The sequence below is a fragment of the Canis lupus genome, chromosome 17 (genome assembly GCF_003254725.2).
Source record: "Canis lupus dingo isolate Sandy chromosome 17, ASM325472v2, whole genome shotgun sequence".
NCBI lineage: Eukaryota > Metazoa > Chordata > Mammalia > Carnivora > Canidae > Canis > Canis lupus.
Window position 1 is genome coordinate 38,286,958 of NC_064259.1, and position 25,241 is coordinate 38,312,198.

General features: G+C 47.2%; 1 protein-coding gene across 6 annotated transcripts; it reads right to left on the reverse strand.

The window, feature by feature from the left end:
- Window positions 1–298: 298 nt before the first annotated feature.
- Window positions 299–21,843, reverse strand: THNSL2 (threonine synthase like 2). 6 transcript variants are annotated; one of them, XM_049095544.1, is made up of 9 exons: window positions 21,279–21,580; window positions 19,858–20,092; window positions 17,950–18,144; window positions 17,373–17,525; window positions 13,815–14,045; window positions 10,918–11,066; window positions 10,682–10,807; window positions 831–941; window positions 299–346 (listed from the first exon to the last, which is right to left on the reverse strand). In XM_049095544.1, the coding sequence occupies exons 2-9, from the start codon at window positions 20,078–20,080 to the stop codon at window positions 314–316; spliced, it is 1,221 nt and encodes a 406-aa protein (XP_048951501.1). In that variant the 5' UTR covers window positions 20,081–20,092; window positions 21,279–21,580; the 3' UTR covers window positions 299–313. The 6 variants fall into 6 exon arrangements, with proteins under 6 accessions (XP_048951501.1, XP_025309654.3, XP_048951500.1 ...); XM_025453869.3 differs by lacking the exons at window positions 299–346; window positions 831–941; window positions 21,279–21,580 and adding exons at window positions 5,344–7,695; window positions 8,125–8,276; window positions 21,792–21,843; XM_049095543.1 differs by lacking the exons at window positions 299–346; window positions 831–941 and adding exons at window positions 5,344–7,660; window positions 8,125–8,276 and having other exon boundaries at window positions 21,279–21,575.
- Window positions 21,844–25,241: the final 3,398 nt, after the last annotated feature.

Consider the following 25,241-nt stretch of genomic DNA (forward strand, 5'->3'; position numbering starts at 1 on the left):
GAGGGAGAAGCAGGGTCCCCACGGGGAGCCCAGTGTGGGACTCGATCCCAGATCCTGAGATCATGACCTGAGCCGAAGGCAGACGCCCAACCACTGAGCCACCCAGGTGTCCCAATGGTGTGGGTTTTTTGTATGTGATTTTTGTGCGTGTCCAGCCACCTTAAAATGAAATGCATAATTCCAGAGTCTGCATTTGTATTTGTATTTACAATTACAAGCAACAATACTGTCTCAATTGTCACAAGCCAGTAAGGAAGGGTAGACCCCGTGACAAATACCTGGTGAGTTGGTGCCAAGCAAAGGTCCTATGGCATCAATCACAACGTGCTGTGCTTGGGATGTTTCCCTGTGATTTGAAAGGAAGAGGGAAGGGAGAATGAAATTACTCCATCACAAACAGAGGACAAATCAGCTAAACCCACGAGGACAACACCAAAACCCTGCCTGCAGACTTCAGTGCCCTAGGTCTGGGGCTCTGGAGGTTTGAGTGTGGCATGTGATTTATCATTCATGAGATGACTTTGAACTTTGATTGCATTTGTAGATTTGTTCTCATTTAATTTGAATTTTTATTTCTGTTTATCTTTGTATGAGAGTTATCAGTATAAGGAGTTCACAAGTAGTTTTATGTTTGTACATGTTTGAGTAGCGTTATTACAAAACAAAAACTACTTAAGACAACATTGGAAGCATCTGTGATATATATTTTTATTATTTTTAAAGGAAGGAGGCCCCAGTATTAAATCTGAGAATGGACTAAAGAAACTCTGCCACCACCCCCTCTCAGACCTTCAGGGTTTCTAATTCCTAGAGAACAAAGTCAGACCTACCTGCATGTAGGGGGTGGGGATGGGGCTGGAGTCCGTCACCTCGGAGGGAGAGGGCCTTGGGGTGTGTTCTGCTGCCCTCTGCGGGCCATGTGAATCACTGGCTGGCTCCTCCTGGGCTTGGAGAATTTGGAGGGATTTTTTTTTGTCCAGAGATTGGGGGAAAGGAGGGCAAAAGTGACCTTTATTTGCAGGAGCATTGTACAGAGCTGAGCCCTCACCCTTCTGATCCCTCAAGACCTAAACTGAATCCATTCTATAAGCAAGCACTGTCTCCGCTTGGGGATTTGGCTTGGATAAGGAAGGGTAAAGGAAGACTGTGATCCAGGTGGCCGAGGAGTTGAATAGGAGGTGGGAGAGGTGACACTCTGTGGATCCTCCTAGAAGCCACACCAGAGGAAGGCTCTAGTGGTTTCACCCTGCGTGGAAGGACCCAGAGCTTTGCTTGGGTTCTTAGTTTTGTACTTGTTATGGTTGGCCTTGGTTACTTAGCTCCTGATCATTCAGAAGAAAGAGGTCCCTCTGCCTTCTTAGATCTATGTGATGACCAAACTATTGAGGAGGAGAAGGAAACAGTTCTGAATCTAGGAGGACCACCTCGGCACCTAACAGACCCCTGGACACTCAACCCAGCCTTCTTCTCTCCAACCACTCCCTCTCCCTGCCATCATCTTTCCTTTTCTGGGTCTGCAGCCCTCCTGCCAGTTCTTTTCTAGTCAGCCACTCACTGAGGCCATACTCAGGAAGGCTAAGTTTGGGGGCTAGGTCTTGTTTGATGGGGTATTGGACAGGAGTCTTGCAAAAATGTTTAAGTATTCGGGGAGCAGACCCCTAAACCAATCACTGCAACACTGTGGGTCAGTGTTGGAGCTGGATGGGGAAGAGGGGGGCCACAGGAGGGCTGCCGGGCTCCTGCATTCAAGAGCTGGTCACTCACAGCCTTGGGGCCTGGGTGTTGTCACAGGCTTTTATCCTTCTACATAAGTTAACCCCAGCCCTGTCTTTTCCTACCCTTTCTCTCTCCCTGGGAACCCAACACAGGGCCCAGCACCTGGTAGGCTGAAGGGTGGATCTGGGGAGAAGCTTTCTTGAGCAGGACAGAGAAATCATCCCTCTCCCCCTTTAGGAGGTTAATGGCCCGGCCCTCCTCATGTTGCTCACCCTTTATTTGGGGACACAGAAAACTCAACAAAGTCTCCCCAGCTCCGCCCATCTGGGTCTTCCCAGTGGGCCCACACGGCAGGGCCTCCCTGTCAGCCACTGAAAAGCCTCTCAGATCTTCTGTCACGCCACTTGCCTCCCAAGACAACACCCACCCCACTCAGCAGACTCTTGTTCCCAGCCTTCCCCAGTGAGGACCCCAGCTCCAAGTGGGAACCCGAGCCAGGGGCAAGCCCCCAGCAAAAGTTCTGGCTCCCTGCTCCTCCCCAGAGCACCTGGCTTTCTCAGACTCAGCCATCTCCCCATCTAACCTTCGGATGACCACAGATCCTGATTTCAAGAGAACCCAAAGGCCATCTGGCCCAAAGTGCCTCTTCTAGGCTAGCACGACGTTCAAGCTCACAGACCCTACACTCAGCCTCGCATCTCTCCTCCACCACTCACTGGCTGGGGTGGCCTTCAGCAAATGGCTTAACCTCTCTGTGTTTCATTTCCTCATCTCTAAAATGGAGATCCTAATAGTCCTTTCTCAGATAATCCTCATGACTGTTAGAGGAGTCCATGTCTGGGAAGTACTTCACCAAGGGCTCAGCCAGTCACTAATGCTCAATAAAGGGCATCATTCCATCCCCATCGTCGTTGCAAATCAGCAAGGCTTGTTAACAAGCTAGCAGAGCCACTACTGGCCAATCCATCCCATTGAACCCCCAAACGAGCCCCACAGAGCCTGTTGCCAGGCACATTGGCTGGGCAAGGCACCTCCAACCCTGTGCCCAGAGCTGTGCCAGCACTGTGGGGCTGCAGACCAACTGGGTCCTTGAGGAAGAGGCAGTCTTGTAGGCAAGATAAGACTAATTCACAAAGCAATTAGTAAAAAATACAAGATAGCTTAAAAGTACTAAATTGTTCAGTGCAGACTATAATTGTGTTAATAAGAAGAACTATTTGTGCAGCATTTTCGCATTTACCTAGCACTTGGGAATACATTATCTCATGTAATCCTCAAAACAAACCAGCCAGGTAAGGACTGGAATTAGCCAACAAGGAGCCTGAGGCTCACGAAGGTGATGTGGCTTGTGATCACATGGCCAGTACATGGTGCTCTCAGGAAGGACAGCCCATTCTAACTCTGTCTGGGGCCAGTGAGACATATGTGTGTGTAGAAGTATGTGTGCGTGCAGGCATGTATGGGTATGTAGATGTGTGTGCGCACACTGGTGTGTAGATGTATGTGTGTGCAGATATGTATGGGTATGTAGATGTATGTGTGTGTGCAGGTGTGTATGGCTGTGCAGATATGTGTGGGTGTGTGTATGGGTATGTAGATGTGTAAGTATATGGGTGTGTAGATGTGTGTGGGTGTGTGTAGATGTATGCGCAGGTGTGTATGGGCGTGTAGATGTTAATGAGTGCATGCAGGTCTGTATGTATGTGTGTAGATGTGTATGTGTGTGTGTGTGTGTGTGTGTGTGTCCGTGTGAGGACAGCTAGGCTGCTTGTATGTTCATGGTGCAGGTGCTTCTTTGATTTTCTCTCATGCCTGCCCTGCTCTTCTACTTGCCTCCAAGATTCCCCATGGCCAGATGCAGTTCATGTTTTGCATCTATTTGCACTGTGTCTAGTGGCTTCATTCTGGGTCCCTTCCTCCAGGTATGGTGACCACTTAGGTCTCTGAACCATCCAAAGGGTGGGGATTTTTGTGACCCCTATGATCTCAACACTCCCCTGAGGCCCTCAGAAATACGGTAGCAAAAGATAAGGAGCTTGCCGCTCAGGGCAGCCCGCAGTGGGCCCTGGGGGCCAGTGACAGTGCCAATTGGGAGACCCACAAACCTGGGCCACAGCAGCCCCTGGCGGGCCTCTCAGAGACACAAAACCATGTTCCCACATCCATCCATGGAGGAGAGGGCAGAGAAGAATCCAGAAGCAGGGCCACAGCCTGGGAAGGATGGGAAGTGGTGGACAACAGAGCAGCTACTGAAGACAGTGTGAAGGAAACTATACATTGAACTTGAAACCACAGTATCTGGGTTCAAGTCTTAGCCTCTCTGCCTCTTAGTGGTGCCACCCCAGCCACCTAGGTACTCATCTCTGCCTCAGTTTCTTTACCTGCAAAATGCAGATAATAGGAAGACTTAAATCACAGGTTTTCAGGATTCAATTACTTACATGGCAAAGCATTCTCTGGTATGTAGCACGTACTTTTAGGCCCACATAATGACTTCTGTGGACCCTGGGTGCTTTCACTTTCATGGGCCTCTTCCTCCATAAAAAATGTTTAAAATTCTATTGTATGACTATGTTGAATAGAAGCCATGCTGGATTGTATTCGTTGTTTCTTTTCTTTTCTTTTCTTTCTTTCTTTCTTTCTTTCTTTTTTTTTTTTTTAAGATTTTACTTATTTATTCATGAGAGACACACAGAGAGAGAGAGAGAGAGAGAGAGGCAGAGACACAGACAGAGGGAGAAGCAGGCTCCATGCAGGGAGCCCGATGTGAGACTTGATCCCAGGACTCCAGGATCACGCCCTGGGCTGAAGGCAGACGCTCAACCGCTGAGCCACCCAGACGTCCCTCATTATTTCTTTTGATTTTTAAAAGAAATGAAAACATTTTCGTAGGTCTTTAAATGTATCGTGACTCCTAAGCATCAGACCTATAGTGCCTAGTGGATAAACAGACTCTGGGGCTCCATCATGTTTGCTAATGAAGATATTACAGGGTCTCAACAACTGCGCAGTGCTTTGGCCTGGAAGGGTCATTGTCATTCCTTTAGGAATGCTCTATCATCCTCCTGTGGGTCCAGCATTCCTGTCCTTCCCTCTTTGTACTGAATGTCATGCTTCAATGTCCAATTTTCCAGTAGGAGGGCGTTCTCTCCCTGGGCATCACAGAGATGTGGGGCTGGCATGCTCTGCTGTGGGAATGGCAGGCAGAGATCAACCTGGGTGACCAGCTCCTTTAGATCCCAGGGCATGGGTATGGGGCTAAGGAGGCTGGATACACCCCCCCTCCCTCACCCCTACCCCGCAGCCCTCAGAATGGTAACAACAGCGCCCTCTAGTGTCCCCCCAAACTCCCTGCGTGCGTGCCTGCCTCACCTATGTTCCAAAGCACCACCCCCTCCATGTCCAGAGCATAGGGCTTGTGTGGACCTTCACATGTTTGTGTTGGTCTAAACCCCTCCCCCTCGATTCATGCAGTAATTTAAACCCGCAATAATCTGCAGTGTGTTCATGTGGACCCGAAGCCAATGCTAAACTCTAGATCACTGCTGTCCACAGAAATGCAATGTGAACCACAAAGGCAAGCCACATATAAAACTTTAAATATCCTAGTAAAAGGAAAAGAAACAATTAAAGTTGATGATATATTTTATTTAACACAATACATCAAAAAATATCCTTTCAACTTGTGATCAATATAAAATTATTACTGAGATATTTCAGATTTTTTTTCATTCGAAGTCTTAGAAATCCAGCATGTATTTTACACTTACGGTGTATTTTAATTAGAACACTAAATTTTCATTGGGAATACGTATCTATATTTAAACTTCATAAAATTTATAGCGGAAAAAGCAGATTCACATACCCGCATCTTTCCAAAACTACTTAAAAGATTTTAATGACTGAATCAAGTATTAGTTTTGAAATTTAAATGTAAATTAATTTTTTTTACATTTATTTTTTAAAGATTTTATTTATTTATTCATAGAGACACAGAGAGGGGGGGGGGCAGAGACACAGGCAGAGGGAAAAGCAGGCTCCATGCAGGGAGCCCGACGTGGGACTCGATCCTGGATCTCCGGGATCACGCCCTGGGCTGAAGGTGGCGCTAAACCACTGAGCCACCCAGGCTGCCCGTAAATTAAAATTTTTTTAAATTAAAAATTCAGCTCTTCAGTTGCACTATTTGCATTTCAAGTGCTCAGAGTCACATGTGGCTAGTAGCTACTGAATTCCCCAGTGCAAGGCTAGATCATGAAAACTGTAGGAGCAATAAAGTATGCCCTTGTGGAAGTAAAGTACACCTCACAATTGATAAATTATTTATCCACTTAAATTCCCCAGCCAGGGTTTCCCAAATTAGAGTGCACAGAAGACTTAGGGAATCTGTAAGAATGTCAGATGTCCACCCCAGACCCAGATATTCATCTATGAAGGTGGCCAGAAGTGTGCATTTTGAGGAGATCCCAGGGCCAGTATAGTTTATATATAATTTAGTAGTAGCTTACATATAATTTAGTATCCACATGTTGGGAGAACAAATTCTAAAAACATTTTGATCAGTAGGGGCAAATCCAAAAAGTTTCAGCCCATTGTGTAAAGCAGTGATTCTTGTCTTCAAGAAACTTCGAGATGGGGAGATGATATCTGATGTGGGGAACCACAAAACAGGGTAGAAGGAAAGCTACTGTTGAAGTTCTGCCAGAATCAGGAACCATTGATCCCATCTGGCCTGATGAAGGACAACTCTGCAGTAAACAATCTGCAGGACTTATCAAAGAAGGACAGTCTCCCAGAGGCCAAGGCAGGGTGGAAAGCATGGAGAGGGGAGAAAGTGAGTCATATTTTCAGAGGAAAAGACAGTGTGACCTCTCTGAGGCAGTATGATTATGGAGGTACCTAAGGAAATGCAGGCATCTGGACCTTATTTAGTGGTTAATGCTGCTATGACACATGCCCTGGATTAACACAACAGGGGAATCTGATAGAAGAGCAAGAGAGCAACTTGATTGTGTTTGCACTTTGGGGTGCATGCTTTCCCACATGGCCTTGATTTGGTGATACCAAATCTTGACTCTGTCCACCACCACCATGCACGCTACCTGTTCCCCTGCCTGTTCTGTTGCCCCTCAGTGCCAGACAAGTCTAGAGCAGCAGGAAGACGCAGCACACCCTCTGGCACCCTGCTACCACCCAGTAGCCACTAGTCTCTGCTCACAAGCCATAGAGTCATCATCGCACTGAACGTGCACTTTTACTCCAGGGAGTCCCACGCTTCTAACAAGAGGGGAGCCTCTGACGAGGCAGGTGAATACCTCTGGATCTGGCTTGGAGACCAGATAAACCAAGGCTCAGAGACTGTGAACCTCAGACCTGTGTTAATGGATGGAGAAGCCCCCACCTGCAGAGATTCAGGATAAGGGGTCTCACCCCTGGAGTTGAGGCCCACCTTGAGCTCAAGCTCTTCATCGGCAGGTCTGAAACGATGACATGCTGCAGGGATGCTCCTGCACCATCTGGAACACCCCATCCACCCATACCCCCACACCCAGCAGCTCCAGTAACCGGGCACAGGACCACCACGGTGAGAACACAGCAGCCATAAAAGCAAAGCCAGCACCAGACCATGCTCAGCAGCCTCCTGAGATTCTCTTAATGACAACTCTTAATGAGGAGAAAGTGCACAAAGCAATTCAGAGGGCAAGCCTCCCTGGGGTCTGAAGCCTGAAGGAAGTCCATCCAACCCGGCCTGGCTATTTGGGAGCATTCAGAAAGTGACCCCTCTGCTGCCAGCCCAGACTCTCAATGGTGTCCCGAAGCATCAGTGTCCAGTCGTCACCCTTCCGCATTGGGGTGCAGCGCGTCTCCTTGAGCTCCAGAGCTAGGATCTCTGCAGGGGTCTCTGGGGTCAGCCCGGCTGCCAGGACAGCTTCTGGGAACTTGGCTGCAGAGGCGGGGGCCAGACAGCACCGGGGAAAGCTGTGGGGTGGTGCAGGTGGCAACAGGAGGGCAGGCGAGAAAACAGAGGGACAGATATGGAAAGGAGAAGGCAAGGAGGGAGGAGATGAAGGAACAGGGGAGGTAGGGATAGGGTGGTGCACAGAGAGGAAAGGAAGAGAGAGAAAGAGGCAGATGTTGGGTACTTTCAACTCCTCTCTACAATGACGCTGCCAGGAAAACTGCTCCTCTTTGCTGGAGACCCAGTTCACCCACTACCTCACAGCAACCATACCCAAACATTGATCACACACCCTCCTCCAGGACCACAGTTCTCAGGGCACAGTTCCACACAGCACCAGTCAAGCCCATGAAAGCCATTCATGCAGATTCCTGTCTCCCTTGCTTGGGGAAGAGGAGGGCCCTTGAAAGCCAGAGTACCCCAGTGACCCAGGCGCCTGTGGCCCATACCTGGGCTGCTGCCTATCCATCTGCTGATAATGGTAACCCACAGCCACAGCTGAGTGAGGGCACAGCAAGTACTGGTTCTCTTCCCAACAGCGACTCATGGTCCAGGTGATGGCCTCATCCGACATGGACTCAGACGTCATTGCCCCTGAAAGCTGACAGGTCCCAGGATCAGAGGGGTGGGAATCAGGGCCAGGGGAAACCCAGGGAAAGTGACTAAAAACTCACTATATAACATAGGCAGGCAACACCAGAGATTCAGATGGTATCAGCTCAGACAGAAGCTCAGACAAAGAGCTCAGCTTTAGCTCAGAGAAAAATCTAGCTCCCTATGTTTCCCAGTTTTAAGTTGATTCACTCAGCTTGGGGGAAGGATCATCTGAGTTTCAGGTCAATGAATTCAGTTAGGATTAGCTCATGAATCAGCAAATTAGTATATAGTCTTGTTCCACAAATGGACACAACACAGGAGGTTATGGGGACTCAGACATTTCTGGTGCCTTGTCATCGGTGTACTCCCTTCCGGTGGGTGAAAGAACACCTTCCCAGCCCAGGTCACACCTCCTCCAGGAAGCCTCCCCCAATCCTCAGACAGAGGAAGACTCCCTTCTCACTGGCCCCTCAGTGTGGAGGGTTGATCTGATCATTCTTTGAAAATTTATTGTGTGCTATTGATGTGGGTTCACAGAAGACAAAGAATGTGTTCTATCTTTGTATCTCCAGCACCTAGCACAGTTCTTAGCTTACAGGGGATACAGGGAATACAGGAATGAAGGAATGAGTGATGGCTGTTCCAGCAGGTGGAAAGTCTTGTATGTGTACAGCCAGGGAGGGAATGAAGCAGTGTGGGATCTGGTGTCTGTTTCCCTGGAGCACCTCATTTACATGAGGAGAAGGAATGCGGGATTGAAACAAACCATTAACCAAATAAGTTGATCTTTGCTTGTGGTATGGTCTGAATGTTTGTGTTCTCTGCCCCCCAAACCCAAATTCATATGTGAAAAATTTAATTCCAATGTAATGGTATCTGAAGGTGGGACTTTGGGGAGGTAACTAGGTCAGGAGGGTGGAACCATCATGAATGGAATTAGTGTCTTTATAAGAAGAGGCCAGAGAGCTTGCTAAATGTCTTTCGACCATGTGAAGCTATGAGGAAACACTGGCAGCTGCCACTTCTATGGAAGTTGCTCCCACCAGAACCCAACCAGGCTGGCACCCTGATCTCGGACTTCTGGCATCCAGAACCGAGAGAGATTAATGTCTGTTGTTTATAAGCCACCCAGTCTCTGGTACTCTGTGATAGTGGCCCAAGCTAAGACAGGTGGCATCACAGGGAACATTGAAATTCCACTGTGGTCTGCATGGGTGGTGGCTAAGCCCAGAGAACTATATCTAGTTCTGGGAACAACCCTTGAAGACAGTCATTGACTGTGTAAAATTTGGTCATATAAGGGACAGCTAAAGGAACTGGAAAGACTCAACAGAGAAACGAAGATTCTCTTGGAATATGGGAATCATACTATTCCCCAGGGCACAGGTGCGAAGGAGGAGACCCCAGCTCAGCATACAGAACTTCGTAATGATGAGAGCTGGTGTGAGGTAGTGAGGTCCTGGTCACTGGACATACAGTCTGGATGAGTTGATGGGATGTGGTAGAGAAAATTAAAGACAACATCAACATATGAAATCCTTTTTCTTAATGTAAAATAAGTGGACCATCACCAGGTTGCATTAAAATAAAAGTAATCGGGGCACCTTGGTGGCTCAATCAGTTAAGTGTCCAACTCTTGATTTTGGCTCAGGTCATGATCTCAGGGTTGTGAGATCAAGCCCCACATTAGCCTCTGTGCTGAACATGGAGCCTGCTTAAGATTCTCTCTCTCCCTCTGTCTCTCCTTCCCCCTGCCCCTGTCCACTCACACACACTCCCTCTCAAAAAAAGTAATAAACAAATTAAATAAAAGCAATCCTTCTTAACTAGATTCCTACCACTCTGAAGAAATAAAATTACTCCTTTTCCTTAAAAAAAGAAAGAAAGAAAGAAAGAAAGAAAGAAAGAAAGAAAGAAAGAAAGCTCAAGAGGACAGATGTCTCTGTTCATACCAGTTGGGCAAAGTAGCTTCCAATTGTTGCTACTGCTGAAAATCAACAATAATAAATAAAAATAATAATAATAGTCAATGTATCAAGCCCTGAATTACCAGGCAGTATACAAAGTGTTTCATGGGTATTATTTGACTTAAATCTTCAACAGTGATAGGCATTCTTATTAGCCCTGCTTCACTTATGAGGAAATTGAGGCACAGAGTTTAAGAAACGGGCCCAAGTTCTCATAGCCAGCTTAGAGCCAAGCCCTGTCTGACTCTAAACCAATGCTTTCTACTACCTCCCCTCATTCACTAAATTAATTCACAGAAAGTGACTGCAAAAGTCCCTGGCTCATAACAGGTGCTCAAGAAACAGGTACCTTCTTTCCTTAGACAGATTTTCAAATCACTGTTGGGTTTCATGGCTACACCCTTCACCTTCTCTGTGACGCATGAATGGTGAGGTGACTGACCTTGCTGTGCAGTTCCTTGGGTAGACTCATGCTTTGGGTCCTTTCAAACTGCTCCATGAGAGTTCTTGTCCCCTGGCTGTCAGAGCCAGATAGCAGCCAGAAGATCCTCTCCATGTTGTAGGGCACCTGGGCAGGAAGGCAGGGTGCCAGTGTGTAGGGCCACACTGTTGTCCGTTCTTGACCATGCCCACTCAATCAACACCTGGACCAGGTGCACACTTTCCCACAGGTCCTACCTGAATGTCCATAGCTGAGGCCAAGGTCGGTTCAACGGCCGCAGACAGAGAGAAGTCTCCCTGCTGCACAGTCCTGTGGATGATGTCGTTGTGGTTCACTGCTGCGACCAGGCGGATGGGCAGGCCCATCTTCTGAGCAATGCACCCAGCTTAAGACAAGAAGGGGGAAGAACAAAGTTTTCTCAGACATGATACCCCAAGTACAAGAAATAGACGAGATTTAGACATACCAGACTTCATCAAAATTAAGAAACTTTTGTGCTTTTTGAAGATTTTGAAGACTTGTGCTTCAAAGACACTATCTAGAAAATGAAAAGGCAGCTCACAGAATGGGAAAAAATATTTGCAGATTGTATATCTGATTAAGGATACAGAATATGCAGATAACTCTTACAAATCAACAATAAAAATACTAGTAGCTCAATTTAAAATTGGGCAAAAAGACTTGGACAAACATTTCTTCAGGAGATATACACATGGCCAGTGAGAACATAAAAGATACTCAACTTAAGGAAAACACAAACCAAAGTCACAAGGACATACCATTGCATGTCCATTAGGATGGCTAGAATCAAAGCATTGGTGGGATGTGGAGAAACTGAAACACTCATATGTTGCTGGTGGAAATTTAAAATGGTGCAGCTGCCTTGGAAAAGTCTGACAGTTCCTCAAAAAGTTAAACCTAGAGTTACCATGTGACCCAGAAATTCCACTTGTAGGTATATATGCTCAAGAGAAGGGAAAATACAGGAACGCACAAAAACTTACATACCAATGTTTATAGCAGCATTATTCATAATAGTTATAAAACTGAAGCAACCCAAATGTCCAATAATGGATAAATGGATACACAAAATGTGGTATACGTGCACAGTGGAATATTATTCAGCCATAAAAAGGAAAAAAGTATTCATACATGTTATAATATTGATGAAACTTGAAAACATATGAAGTGAAAGAAGGTAGACACAAAAGGACCCAAGTTGCATGATTCCATTTGTATAAAATGTCCAGAACAGGCAAATCGATAGAGACAAAAACAGATCAATGGTTGCCTGGAGCTGGGGGAATGAGAGGAATCGGGGAGTAACCACTAACAGGAACAGGGTTCCTTTCCAAGGTGATGAAATGTTCTGAAATTGACTGTGGGGGTGGCTGCACAAATCTGCACATATACTAAAGACTGTTCAGTTGTATACTTTAAACGGGTGAAGTGTATAGTATGTGAATCATATAACAATAAAGCAGTCTCTCTCACACACACACCAGGCACACATGCCTGCTACCACTTGCAGAAGAGAAAATGAAGGTTCCCTGCGGAAGGGCACATGCTCTTGACCCTGACTCAGCCTCCTAGAAGCAGTGCCTTCAGATAGACCGCACCTCCTGGAGAGGCCCCATGGAGAAGGACAGAGCAGTGCCCTCGGCCCACCCTGCCAGCAGTTTCTGTTTGCATGGAACAAACAAGGAATTCCTCACCCTGAGAGAGGGAGAGAGTCCTAAAAGGTAGTCATCTAAGGAAGGTTTTACATAATTCACGAATGGTTCATCTGTGGCGGGTCATTAAGAGGAGTTAGGGATCACATCACCCCAACATCACTCTGAATTTTGCAAAGCACTTTCACATTCTTACTTCCTTTGATCCGCCTGTAAACCCCATGCTATTGGTGTATGGCAGAGGAGATACAGATGTTCAAAAGGGCCCAGGGGCTTAAATTTAAACAGCTGGTTCCTGATGGAGCAGATATCGATAGGAACACTCTCTGCAAGTGTTCGTTTTGTGCCCACCACTGTGGTAGGCACCAGGACATGTGCAGGCAGCACCATTCATGCAAATGGGGAGCCCAGTGTGTTTTCTCCCCCAATGAAGATGACTGAGCTATCCTTGCCTAACCGCCAGCCCCATTCTTCCCACCCTCATGGTAGTGGAAGAAGTCAGGGAGCCTCCTGACTGCTAGGATGCTTTCCTGGTCTCACTGAAGCCACCTTTGGCACCCATCAGAAGCAATGCTGCCGACAGAACCATCAGAAACAGTGGTGCCCGTTAGGAGGCAGCCTAGCAAGCTCAAGAGGATGCAGGCTCTGGAGGTGGTGATTCTGGCTCTGCCATGCCCCGTGTGTAAGCAGGGGCAAGCTGGCTAACTTAGCTGTGTCTCCACTTCCTCATTATAAAGCAGGGATGGGAGTACCGTCCTCATAGGTGCACATGAGGATTAAATAAGTTGATATGTGAAAAGCACTTAGAGGGCTGCCTGATGCACAGTAAGTGCTGGATAAATGTTTATTATTATTATTATTTAAGATGATTTTACTGCCACACAGCAGCACAGCACTTCACCCTTACAAAGTTCAAGTACACACATGAAGGATCTCACTTGCATTTCACGGTAGCCCTGAGAGATATGATAAGCTATCCAATATTGCTTTTACACCCGAGCAGCTGAATCTAAGGGACTGCTCCATGGCCATTCAGCTGGGGCCAGAACCCTAAGTCCACACCTTTTTCCACCTTACATGGTCTCTGGGTAGTATTCTAGGAGTGGGAACATGTTGTGCCAGTTGCCCTCATACTAGGCAGCTGGCTGAGGCTGGGGGTAAAGTCCGGATATCTGGGGGTGGGGAGTGCCAGGCCAAACCAGAAGTTGAACCTTAACCTCATCTCTCCACACTCTCTTGAGTGGGGTTAGCCCATCCTTCCCCGCTGCAGCAAAAGGCTGGGATGTCCTCCCAGGGACTTCGGGGGAGGTTTGCTAGGGGCTCCTTCTGTGTGGTTGCCTGTCACCTTCAGCACGAGGACTCGAACTTTCTCCTCCCAGTTGTAGCCAAAGGGCAGCTGGAAGAACTAGGGCCACAGGCATTTTTCTGGAAAGCCCATTTCTGCCCAGGGGTCTCCTTACCTGCAAGGTTACCAGCAGCCCCTGTGGGCACAACCACCTCCACGGGGGGCAGGGGGCATGTGTCTAAGGATGGTGCACACCGGAAATAAGCAAAGAAGTGATGGGCCATTTGCACAAGGACTCGGGCCCAGTTGATTGAATTCAGACTCATCAGATTGTGCTTCTTGACAAAAGCCACGTCGGCAAACACGGCCTTGATGGGCTCATCAAGCTCATCGCTGTTGCCCTCCACTGTCAGGGGAGAGAGCAGAGGGTAGCTGTCAGAAGCATGAAGAACCCCCACATCGCCAGTACTTGCCTACAAGGCCCTCCCACACTGGGCCCATCCAGCTGGGACCTTCACTCGGCTTTAGTTTCTGCTCGCCCAGGTCTTGGCCTGGCTTTCTAGACTCAAAATTAAGCAACTCAGGGTGCCTAGGTGGCTCAGTGTTTGAGCATCTGCCTTTGGCTCAGGGTTCGATCTCTGGGTCCTGGGATTGAGTCCCACATCAGGCTCCCTCTGGGGAGCCTGCTTCTGCCTCTACCTGTGTCTCTGCTTCTCTTTGTGTCTCTCATGAATAAATAAAATCTTTTAAAAAAATTAAGCAACTCAATGAAAGAAACAACGTCTCATATTCTTGTGGTCATACTTCCAACATTTCTACCATTATAAGAAATTAGACATAAATGATCAACCTTCTAGGTGGGATATTGGGAAAAGAACTCTTCCTTGGGGGATCCCTGGGTGGCTCAGCAGTTTAGCGCCTGCCTTTGTCCCAGGGCACGATCCTGGAGTCCCAGGATCGAGTCCCACATCGGGCTCCCGGCATGGAGCCTGCTTCTCCCTCCTCCTGTGTCTCTGCCTCTCTCTCTCTCTATGTCTATCATAAATAACTAAATAACTAACTAACTAACTAAATAAATAAATCTTTAGGAAAAAAAAAAAAAGAACTCTTCCTTGGAGCCCATGCCCACCTGCCCTACTCTCCAGGAAGAAGGAGAGATGGTTTCTGAGGCTATGAGGTGGCAAGAAGCTGATCCTTTCTTTACCCCATGGTCCTCCACCGGGGCTTGGGGATAGAGTTATTGTTCCCATATGCTCTGCCTTTCTCTCAGATCACAGAGAGGCATTCTGATCTCTGCTCCATGTGGTAGGTAAGCTGGCATGGACCTTTCCTCCCCGAACTGGGTGTGGACACAATTTAATTTATGGATGAATTACTGGGGAAATTTATGGTGAGTTGGCTATGAGTCCAAGTTTTGCTTCTCAATCCTACTCAATGAGCAATCAAGCCAATATTGATCTCTTATCTGGAACCTGGGTTTATTTCTCCACCAGATCCAAACTTGAAGGTGAGAGGTAAGATTTACTGCAGGAAGTGCCAGAATAGGCGTCAAGGTTGTTATTCATTCCACTGTATAGCAGCAATGAGGCCAGGGGGCTGACTCTAGATCCACCCACACGACAGTGGGATGTCTCTGGAGTTCTAGGAAAAGATTCACTGCTCTTAAGATGGAGCCACAGGAGGAGAGACTTAGTTACATTAAGTAAGCATCACATGCCACAAGGGAAATGAGCCTTAGGATTGGGGAAGGCAGAGCAGAGAATGCAAAGAATCTGGGTCCTCACTGACAGACAGTTGAGTCGCTAAATCAGCTGTTTGGAACCTATCTCACCTCTAGACATTCACTTACATAAGCTGGAAAATATTCTTGTTCAAGTTCTGACTTAGATTTTCTGTTACTTCCAGCCAAAAATATCCCAAATAATCTATAACTAGCACCTGCTGATTATTTTGCACTTAAGAAGAACCAAGTATAAAATATATATGGAAAATGATGACTTTAAAAAACATCGGTGTCCAACACACAACAATCCAGGTGGCCCTTTCCTACTCCCTGGGCTCCCTAGTCTAAGAGAAAAAAACATAACCACTCAGCTCTGGAACGAACACACATCCTCCTAGAAACCAAATCAGAAGATTCCAGAAAGGAAAGGAAGGACCTGAACAGTGCTATTTAGAAACAAAAATTAATTTCTTTAAAGTCTGCTGTATTATTAGTTCTTGAAGCTCAGAACATGTGCAAAACAGAAATGCCTCTTGGGCTCTACATTTATGACATGTTGCACTCATCGTCATCCACATTTCTACTACTATTTTACAAATGCACTGTTCTCCACTCTGTGGTCAGGAACCAAGCTTACATATAAGCTCTGAGGTAAAAGCCTTCCAATATCTGCTATAAGGCAAGGAGGGAGTACCTCCTTGGTACTCCTCTGGCAGAACAGAGGTACAGAATGTTATTCTTTGCTTTGATTCTAGGCAAAGATAGTTCTAACTCCATAACTAGCAATTATAGTGCTTAGGGTATAATAGGGACCCTTGGGAGCCCAGATTATCATATATCAAAATTTTGCAATGAGTGCAGGAAAATGCAGCCAAATATGGGCAACCACCAATGCTAATGTGTAAGATTTTCCAACATCTGCATTAGCTAAACCCAGAAATTTTCATTGGAATGTGTATGTGCTTGCTAAAGAAAAGAGAAGGGCTTTTTGCTTACTTTTGAACATATCGACGAAGGATCTTCATGCTACTCCCATGGGTAAGGTTTCTTTGCACTATGCTTTTGCTCCTTGACAAAACCGGTGTTATATGAAAACATCCCCTATGGGATTACACCAGAAGGCCAGGTGAGTTGGGGGAGGAATGTCTTTTGCCATCACATTTGCTCTCCTGCTAAGTGAGTGATCAAACCAAGCCAGGCCTCCTGGACAGCTTTCCCAAGGCCACAGTCTACAAAACCTCACCAAGACCCCCTACTCCTCATATCCCCCACCCCTACTTTGTGGCTACCTGGGGTCTAGCTAGGTGTGAAAAGTGGAAATAAGATGGACGGCTCCACTCAAGCTCATCCTGCCCTTTTACAGTTGATTTCTACAGAATAGATGCTGATATTAAAGGAGATATTCTTTTGCCCCTTTTGCTCTTCTGCAAGTACAATATGGCAAAATTTATGATGTGGCCCAGGAAGAGGTATCTCCAAAAATGGATACTACCGAGTAGTTTCCTAGATTGCTAACCAAATGCATGACTTACTTGTTTCTATCCTATAAGGGAGGGCATGAGCTGTTAACATGTAAGGACATTCTTTTAAAATAGTTATTTAACATGTTTGTGCTCTCTAAAGTTCAATGCCCTGGAACAAAACCCAAGGCACTTGGCTCAGGCTATGGGTCTGGTGGCTGCCTGTATATGGCACCAGTAGGCTGAACTTACATAGAGGTGGCACTCTTTGGGGTATGGTTTTCAACCTACACTTCTTGGGTCCTACTGTCAGTACTTGTTTATGCACTTGTCATCTCTGATAGCTTATAAAACTGTGTTGCCAAGAGCTTGTCTAGAGCTGAGCCAAGGAATATACCAACCTCATGACTGATGAAGAAAGGAAGGGACAGAGAAAAAAGAGGAAGGATGGTCAACTAATCACCTGACTAGTTGTATTCCAGCCAACTTCCCAAAATAGACCCATTCAAGGTGGTCATGCTTTACCTGGAGCCTCCATCCCAGCACTCACCTCCAAACACATGGACATTCTCCCTCAGCACTGTGGTCATCTGGAGCTCTTGAATCTTTGTGCAGTGACCCTTGGGCAGCAGAACGATGATGTCTATGTTCTTTGTCCCTTGAACACTCTCAATGGCAGCACTCCCTGTGTCTCCAGATGTTCCTGGGTATGCAGAAAAAATAACCCTCCTCTTTAGATCAAGGTAGATGGAGAAGGAAAGAAATAGCCCCCAAAGCATTCCTGCCACATGAGGCAATGTCTACTTCAAATACCTGAAGAGTTGGAATCTAGTACTTAATCTGGGGTCCATGAACTTCCTAGAGATCCTGGGACAGAAATCAAGGAATCTGTGTGGACTTGGTACCAGGTAACCTTATACAATTTGTGTACTTAAAATACTACTCTGAGAAGGTTCCGTAGTCTCCACCGGACTAAGGGGTCCGTGGCACAGGAAGATTACAAATCCTGCTCTAGAAGAACCAGTAATACAAACTCCTTGAGATATATCAATGCAGAGCATCCTATGGATGAATACTAGCAAGTGAGGCACCTCAGGGGCTCTGGCCCTCACGCCCGCAACACACACCTACAACCACAGTGATGTGCTTCTCCTTCTTCTCCAGGAAGTACTGTAAGAACTGTGCTGTGCAGCACAGGGACAGGTCCTTAAACGCATACGTGGCCCCATGCCACAGCTCCAACACGTTCAGCCCATTCCTCAACCTGGACAAATGGACCACCTCTCTGTGGCGGAATCTGCTGAAGGCCCGGTCGATCAGATCTGTGAGGGGAGAGGGGTTGGACAGTGGAGGAAGGGCATTATCTCTTCCTCAGGTTCTCCCCTCCCCGCCCCACTTCTTTACACTTTTGAATTTGAAGTTTCTATCTCCTGCTACCAGATAAGAGACCAGAAACGTTTATCCCAAATGAGACTGCATAGGAGTATAATTACATAATCCTAGAAAAAAGTCTGAAAAGACATGAACAACACTGTTCATAGATTCCTCACAGAGATGCCCCCTAGAGAAGAGAAATTGTGCTGTAAGACTCCCATTTTCTACTTTATAAACTTTATCATTAGGATTTCTCATGTGCATGTAGGTCAGCAGAGGCTCAATTCAACAATTGTGAAACAAACAAATCAGTGTCTCATCTCTTCTAATGCTCCTTCCTAAAGACCAGACGTTGTTTGTTTTTGCTATACTAAATTTCACACCTGTGATACCAGAACCTTGGGATGGTTTACATATAATCCTATCTAAGGCAGGTCATCTTAGGTGGTGCTCCTCAAACCTTATTTTTTTTTTTAATTTTTATTTATTTATGATAGTCACACAGAGAGAGAGAGAGAGAGGCAGAGACACAGGCAGAGGGAGAAGCAGGCTCCATGCACCGGGAGCCTGACGTGGGATTCAATCCCAGGTCTCCAGGATCGCGCCCTGGGCCAAAGGCAGGCGCTAAACCACTGCGCCACCCAGGGATCCCATTTTTCTTTTCTTTTTTTTTTTTTTTTTTTAATTTCTCCTCAAACCTTAATTAACAGACCAATCACCTGGGATCTTAAAATGCAGATTCTAGTGCAGTAGGTCTGAAGAAGTCTGAGAATTCTAGTAAGTGCCCAGGCAATGCCATCAGTGCTATCAGACCACATTCTTGAGTGGTCCCCTTCTTTCCAGCCCTAAACTCTCAACATTGCATTGTGGATTATTTCACATTTGGCCTATAGACCAGCAGCCCATGGACACTTGCTAGGAATGCAGAATTTTCAGGTGCATCCTAGACCTACTGAATCAGAATCTGTATTTTAACAGGATCTCCAGGGCACCTGGGTGGCTTAGCCGTATTTTAACAGGATCTCCAGGGCACCTGGATGGCTTAGCCAGTTGAGCATTTGCCTTGGGCTCAGGTCATGATCCTGGAGTCCCAGGATCTAGCCTGCTTCTCCCTTCTCCTTCTCCCTCTCCCCCTCCCTCTCCCTCTTTCATTTCATTTCATTTAAATGAAATCTTTAAAAAACAAAACAAAACAAAACAACAACAAAACCAGGATCCCCAGAGGAGTCCATGGGTACATTCTAGTTTGAGAGGATAGTTTGGTCCAGGACACTCTCAAGGTCCCTTCCGAAATTACCATTCAAGGAAACAGAACAGCTATCTAAAGGCCCAGGTGCTTTATATACAGGTAGGAAATATCCCAACATTCAAGCATCTCAGGATGTTGGTGAAGTCTCTGGTCTTGAAGAGGTTTTTGAGAAACATTGTCTGCAGACCACCATGGCATTCATCTCATTGAAGATAGAAGGTGGAATGGATGAACTCTTTGGGGATATTTACATTTCTGGGGTTCTAGAATCTGGGGGGGCGGGGAAACTCCAAAGTTTGGGAAATAGGACTAGAAACCGCCTAGGGGTTAAGTGATGGATTTGCAGCTCTGTGGGGGTGCTGGACTGGCAGTGGAGTGAGGTGGGAGAGAAGGGAGGCTGGGGGATGCTCACCATTTAAGACTTCTTTTGGAATGAGCTCAGGACCAATGAAGAGGGTGCACAGCTCCTTCACCAGGCTGGGGTAGGAGAGCGCACTCCACTGATGCAGGGTCTCTATGCCCAGCTGTGGGAGCTCCTCGGGCATGAAGAGACCCCCATCGGGAGCATAGCCAGAGAAGAGAGCCCCCTCAAAGTCGACCCGTGGGGCCATCCCCCGAGTGCTGACATACCACATGATCCTGGCAGCCTGCAGAGGGAACAGTCCCACAGGAAGAAGCTGAAGTATACACAGCACTTTCAGCTAGCCCCCAGACCACCACTCATAGGTGTAAGCATCCCCGCCCAAGAGACTGGATCCCTGTCAAGTCTCATGACAGCTTCATCTGAGACTGTCCAAATCATGACCTCTCCAGTTGACATGAGGCAAATCCATGGACCTTGGGAGAGGAGGTACCAAGTCATGCCAGGAAAGGAGAAAGTTTGATCCTCGCTGTCGAGCAATAAGGGAACTGGGAAAAGACCATAGCAATAAGGCCACTGCCATTCTGACAGTCCTCTTGTTAAGGAGAGGGCCACTACAGTTGGCTATACACCCTTTTGAGAGACACCTCCGTCCACTTGTGCCCAAAAAGTAACCACCTTCAATGGTTATACAGCAATGTTGCCTAGGTTATAATTGAGTAGTTCCTCACTCTGGTAGTTTGTTGGAATCAACTTGGGAGCTTTAAAAGAAATATTCCTATCTGAGACCCTCCCTGGATCAATCAGGTTAGACCCTCTAGGAGAGAGGCTCCATGTATGAAGCTATTGCGCAGCCAGGGTTAAAAATACGGTAACAAACTTGTCCCACTTTCCCCAGGACCTTCCTAGTTTCAAAGCCGAAAGTCCCATGTCCCAAGAAACTCCTCCAGGCAGACAAACTAGAACAGCCCCGTCATCTTCATTAAAAACCAGTGCCCTACCTCTCAGCCTAATTCTGGAGTTGTTAGAAGTGCTGGCAAGTACCCTTAGTACTGTCTAGCCAAGGCTAACTGGCCCTGTGGGGACTCAGGACTCTCTGATTGGGGTTGTGGGAAGGGCGAGTGTCCAAGGGCACCCGAGGTCTAACTCTGGTCACAATGCCGCATCAGTTAGGCACCCAGGAGCCAGGTGCCATGTCTGAGCTGAGCTTGAGCTCTGAATACCTTTCTCTGGGTGAATTCAGGAGCTCTGGTTTTAAAGCCCCAAGGCCAGGAAACATTTCGGGAAGGACCCAGCGAGATGAAGAAATTTTCTGATAAAGGTGGGGGCAGGGCAGGGACTTGGACCCCCAAGGGCTGAGTCCCCGGCAACTGATCACGGACAGCGCCCCTGGGGGGGGGGGGGGGGTTGGCCCCAGCAGGCTCAAGGCAGGCCCCTGTCACCCTGTCAAGGAGGTCCTCCCAGTCACCCACCAGGCCCTGGGTCAGGCAAGGAGGTTTTGATAAGGCCTCCAGGACACGGCGCGCTCCCAGCTTCTGAAAACAGGGCGCACTTCTCGGTTTCCGCCTCTGCGGGTCCTGCCGAAACCCTACAGGAGGCGCGAAGCCTGGAAAACCCTCGAGCCTCGGGTTCCTCCAAGTCCGAGAGGGCGAGAGGGCGAGAGGGCGCCGCGGCTGGAGCGGGCAGAAGGGGCCGGCGAGGCTGACGCGGCCACGCGAGGTCAACCGCGACAGGTTCAGCAGCGCAGATTAACCCCTACCGCTCCCCCGGCAGAGCGCCGCGAGCGGCCGCGGGAGGCGGAGGCGGCCAGGGGCCCAGGCGCCGGCTCGTGCGCGGGGCTGGCTAGGCCAGGGGGGCGCCGGCCGGCCTGGCGCGGTCACCGCGGCGAGCGAGCGGGCGAGCGAGCGAGCGGCGCCCCGCTCGGGATCGGCCGGCCTGGGACCCAGGGGCCGGAGGGGCTGCCGGGGCCCGGCGGGGGCGGTTACCGGACTGGCGGCGCGGGCGGCTGCGGGGCGCGGCCCCGGGGAGCAGGCGCGCGGGCGGGGCGGGGCGGGGCGGGGCGGGGCGGGCGGGGCGGGGCGCGCGGACGGGCGGGGCGGGGCGCGCGGGGCGGGCAGAAAGCACGCGTTTATTCCTCACTGGGCATTTTTTTGTTTGTTTTTTGGTGTTTTTTTTGGTATGCATTTTTTTTTATCGGGGTTCGATTTGCCAACTTATATATAGCATAACACCCAGTGCTCATCACTGGGCTCGTTTTTTAAGGCACCCGGCTAATCACTTACTCATATTCAGTCTCTTAATCTTCACTCCCGCCCTTATGTTTTTCGGATTGGAAGACATAAAATGGAGAAAAAAAGCGCTTTTCTTCTTTGGGTTTCATGCTTCTGACCTGCAAGATCAGACATCTGGACAAATTCCCTGTTCCTCAGACTAGGGCCAGTAGTAGTACATCAGAGATTCGGAATCCACAGCGTTGCATGGCCCTGTCTTAGCTCAACAAGTCCTTGGAAGAAAACACTTTTTATTAAGTATAGATCTATTCTAGAGTAAAATCCTCCCCGATTTTATTTATTTATTTATTTATTTATTATTAAAGAAGTAAGATACTTGACAAAATGTCCTCCAGATATGGCAAATGCCCCTGGATTCATGTTCATCCTCCTGGGTCCCAATTCACTTAGGAGGCAAAGTTTGAGAAGCTGGACTGATGTCAAATCAGGTTCAGCCGATGCCTCTGTGCTGGGCCTGGTCACTGATGCAGGCCCAACTGGGACTCATGGGGACAGAGGACATGGATGACTGCCCTCCCCCTTTCTTCCTCCTCTTTATGACATTCTCCTAAACCTGTGGTCTCTGCTTATTCAAGTTATCTCTCTCCAGATTTTGGCCCACACATACTCATTTGACGTATCCATACAAGTCCGTGTACCTGCCATTGACTGACTCAAGTCTGGATGGGTCCCAGATTCCAGAAAGAGTTTGACTGGTCATCGTTTTTCATGGACTATTGCTGTAGAGTTCACACAGAGGCCAGGGAGCCATTCTCAGAGAGGGATACAAGCCAGGCAGGACCCCCCCAAAGGTATCTATCCCTTGTATCAGGTATACTTTACCACTCAAAGGCCAGGGAAACTGAGAAACCTGGCAAAAATGCCCTAAAATGCAGCCGTATATGTTACAATGCCATAAACAGCAGGAAGGAGTCTCAAAAACTCCACAAGTACAAAAGTATCTTCCACAGAATTCTATTAGGTCTCTTGTCAGACTTACAGGAGCCTACAGGACTGCTTCATTATTCTGTAAGCAGAAGGGAAAATCAGAAGCTTTGTATAAATCATCACACACACACACACACACACACACACACACACCCCACTGCCCTTAAAGGAGAGAAGCAAAAAGCTTCTTTAATTTGTTAGGAATCCCCGCCCAGGACATTCAGAACAATGCAGCTATAGAAAATAAAAACTTATGCATGACCTATGAGGAGTACAGAAGTGCCAAGCAGGAATAGTAGAAATGTGGAGTTCTCTGAGACTTTTACACTGGACCATTTAGTGTTTTTTAAGATTAAAAATTGCTTTTATTTATTGACTTCGCTTACACATTAGAGTGCTTAGCTGTCAAAGCAGAGCCCTGGGGCTCTTGCTGGGCTAGTCCTTCCCTGTGTCCCTACAAACCCTCTAAGAGAGGCTTTTTTTTTTTTTTTTTAAGATTTTATTTTTTCATGCGAGACACAGGCAGAGAGAGAAGCAGGCTTGCTGTAGGGAGCCTGATGTGGGACTCAATCCTGGGACCCTGGGATCACACCCTAGGCCAAAGGCAGATGCTCAACCACTGAGCCACCCAGGTGCCCCTCAAATTATCAAGAAAAAAACTGACTAAAACCTAGTCAGTTTTAAAACCTAGTACAAAGCTGTAGTAGTCAGGTCAGTGTGGTGCTGACATCAGAATAGACATACAAATCCATGGAATAGAATTGATAGTCCAGAAATAAAGCCCATACATGTATGGCCAACTGATGTTTTTTTTTTTTTTTTCAAAGATTTTATTTATTTATTTGAGAGGGAGAAAGAGAGGCACAAGCAGAGGGAGCTGCAGGCAGAGGGAAAGGGAGAAACACGCTCCTAGCTGAACAGAGAGCCTGATGAGGGACTCCATCATCCTAGGACCCCAGGATCATGGCCTGAGCCAAAGCCAGATGTTTAATCAACTGAGCCACCTAGGTACTCCAGTCAATTGATTTTTAATAAGGGTACCAAGTCTCTTCAATGAGGAGAATGATGATAGGATAACTAGACATCTACATACAAATGAGTAAATTTGTTTTTTTTTTAAGATTTTATTTATTTATTCATGAGAGACACACAGAGAGAGGCAGAAACATAGGCAGAGAGAGAAGCAGGCTCCATGCAGGGAGCCCAATGTGGGACTCTATCCCAGGACTCCAGGACTACACCCTGGGCCAAAGGCAGATGCTTAACCACTGAGCCATCCAGGGATCCCCCAAATGAGTAAATTTGGACCCCTACCTCATACCCTATGCAAAATTTACCTCAAAATGGACTAAAGATGTAAATGTAAGAATTGAAACTATGAAACTCTTAGAAGAAAACAATGGAAATTTTCATGACCTTGGATTAGGTAACGGTTTCTTAGATGTGGCACCAAAATCAAATGCAACAACAGAAAAAATAGACAAATTTAGCTTCATAAAAAAATTAAAGCTTTTGTGCATCAGAGGAAACTATTAAGTGAGAAGACAATTTACAGAATAGGAGAACATAGGGGCACCTGGGTGGCTCATTTGGTTAAGCGTCTAACTCTTAGTTTTGGCTCAGGTCTTGAGCTCAGTGTTGTGGGATCGCGCCCCACATGGGCTCAGTGTGGAGTCTGCTTGAGACCCTTTCCCTCTTCCACTCCCTTTATCCCTCCCCCTGCTTGTGCATGCATGCGTGCACTCTATCTCTAAAATAAATTAATAAAATCTTTAAAAAAAAGAATAGGAGAGCACATTTGCAAATCATAAATCTGGTAAGAGTCAAGTATCTAGAATATATAAGAAGCTCCTACGACTCAATAATAAAAAGGCAATGTAATTTTAAAATAGGCAGAGGACTTAAATAGACATCTCTCCAAAGAAGAGATACAAATGGCTAGCAAGCACATAAAAAGATACTCAACATCATTAGTCATTAGGAAATGCACATCAAAACAAGTATGAGATACCACTTCATGCCTACTAGGATGGCTTGCATCAGAAAGATTGTGTTGGTGAAGATGTGGAATAATTGGAACCCTCATACATGCACTGAGACCCATTGCTGGTGGGAAAGTAAAATGGAATAGCCACTTTGGAAAACAATTTTCCACTTCCTCAAAATGTTAAAGAGGTACCAGATGACCCAGTATTCTATTCCTAGGGGCATGCCCAA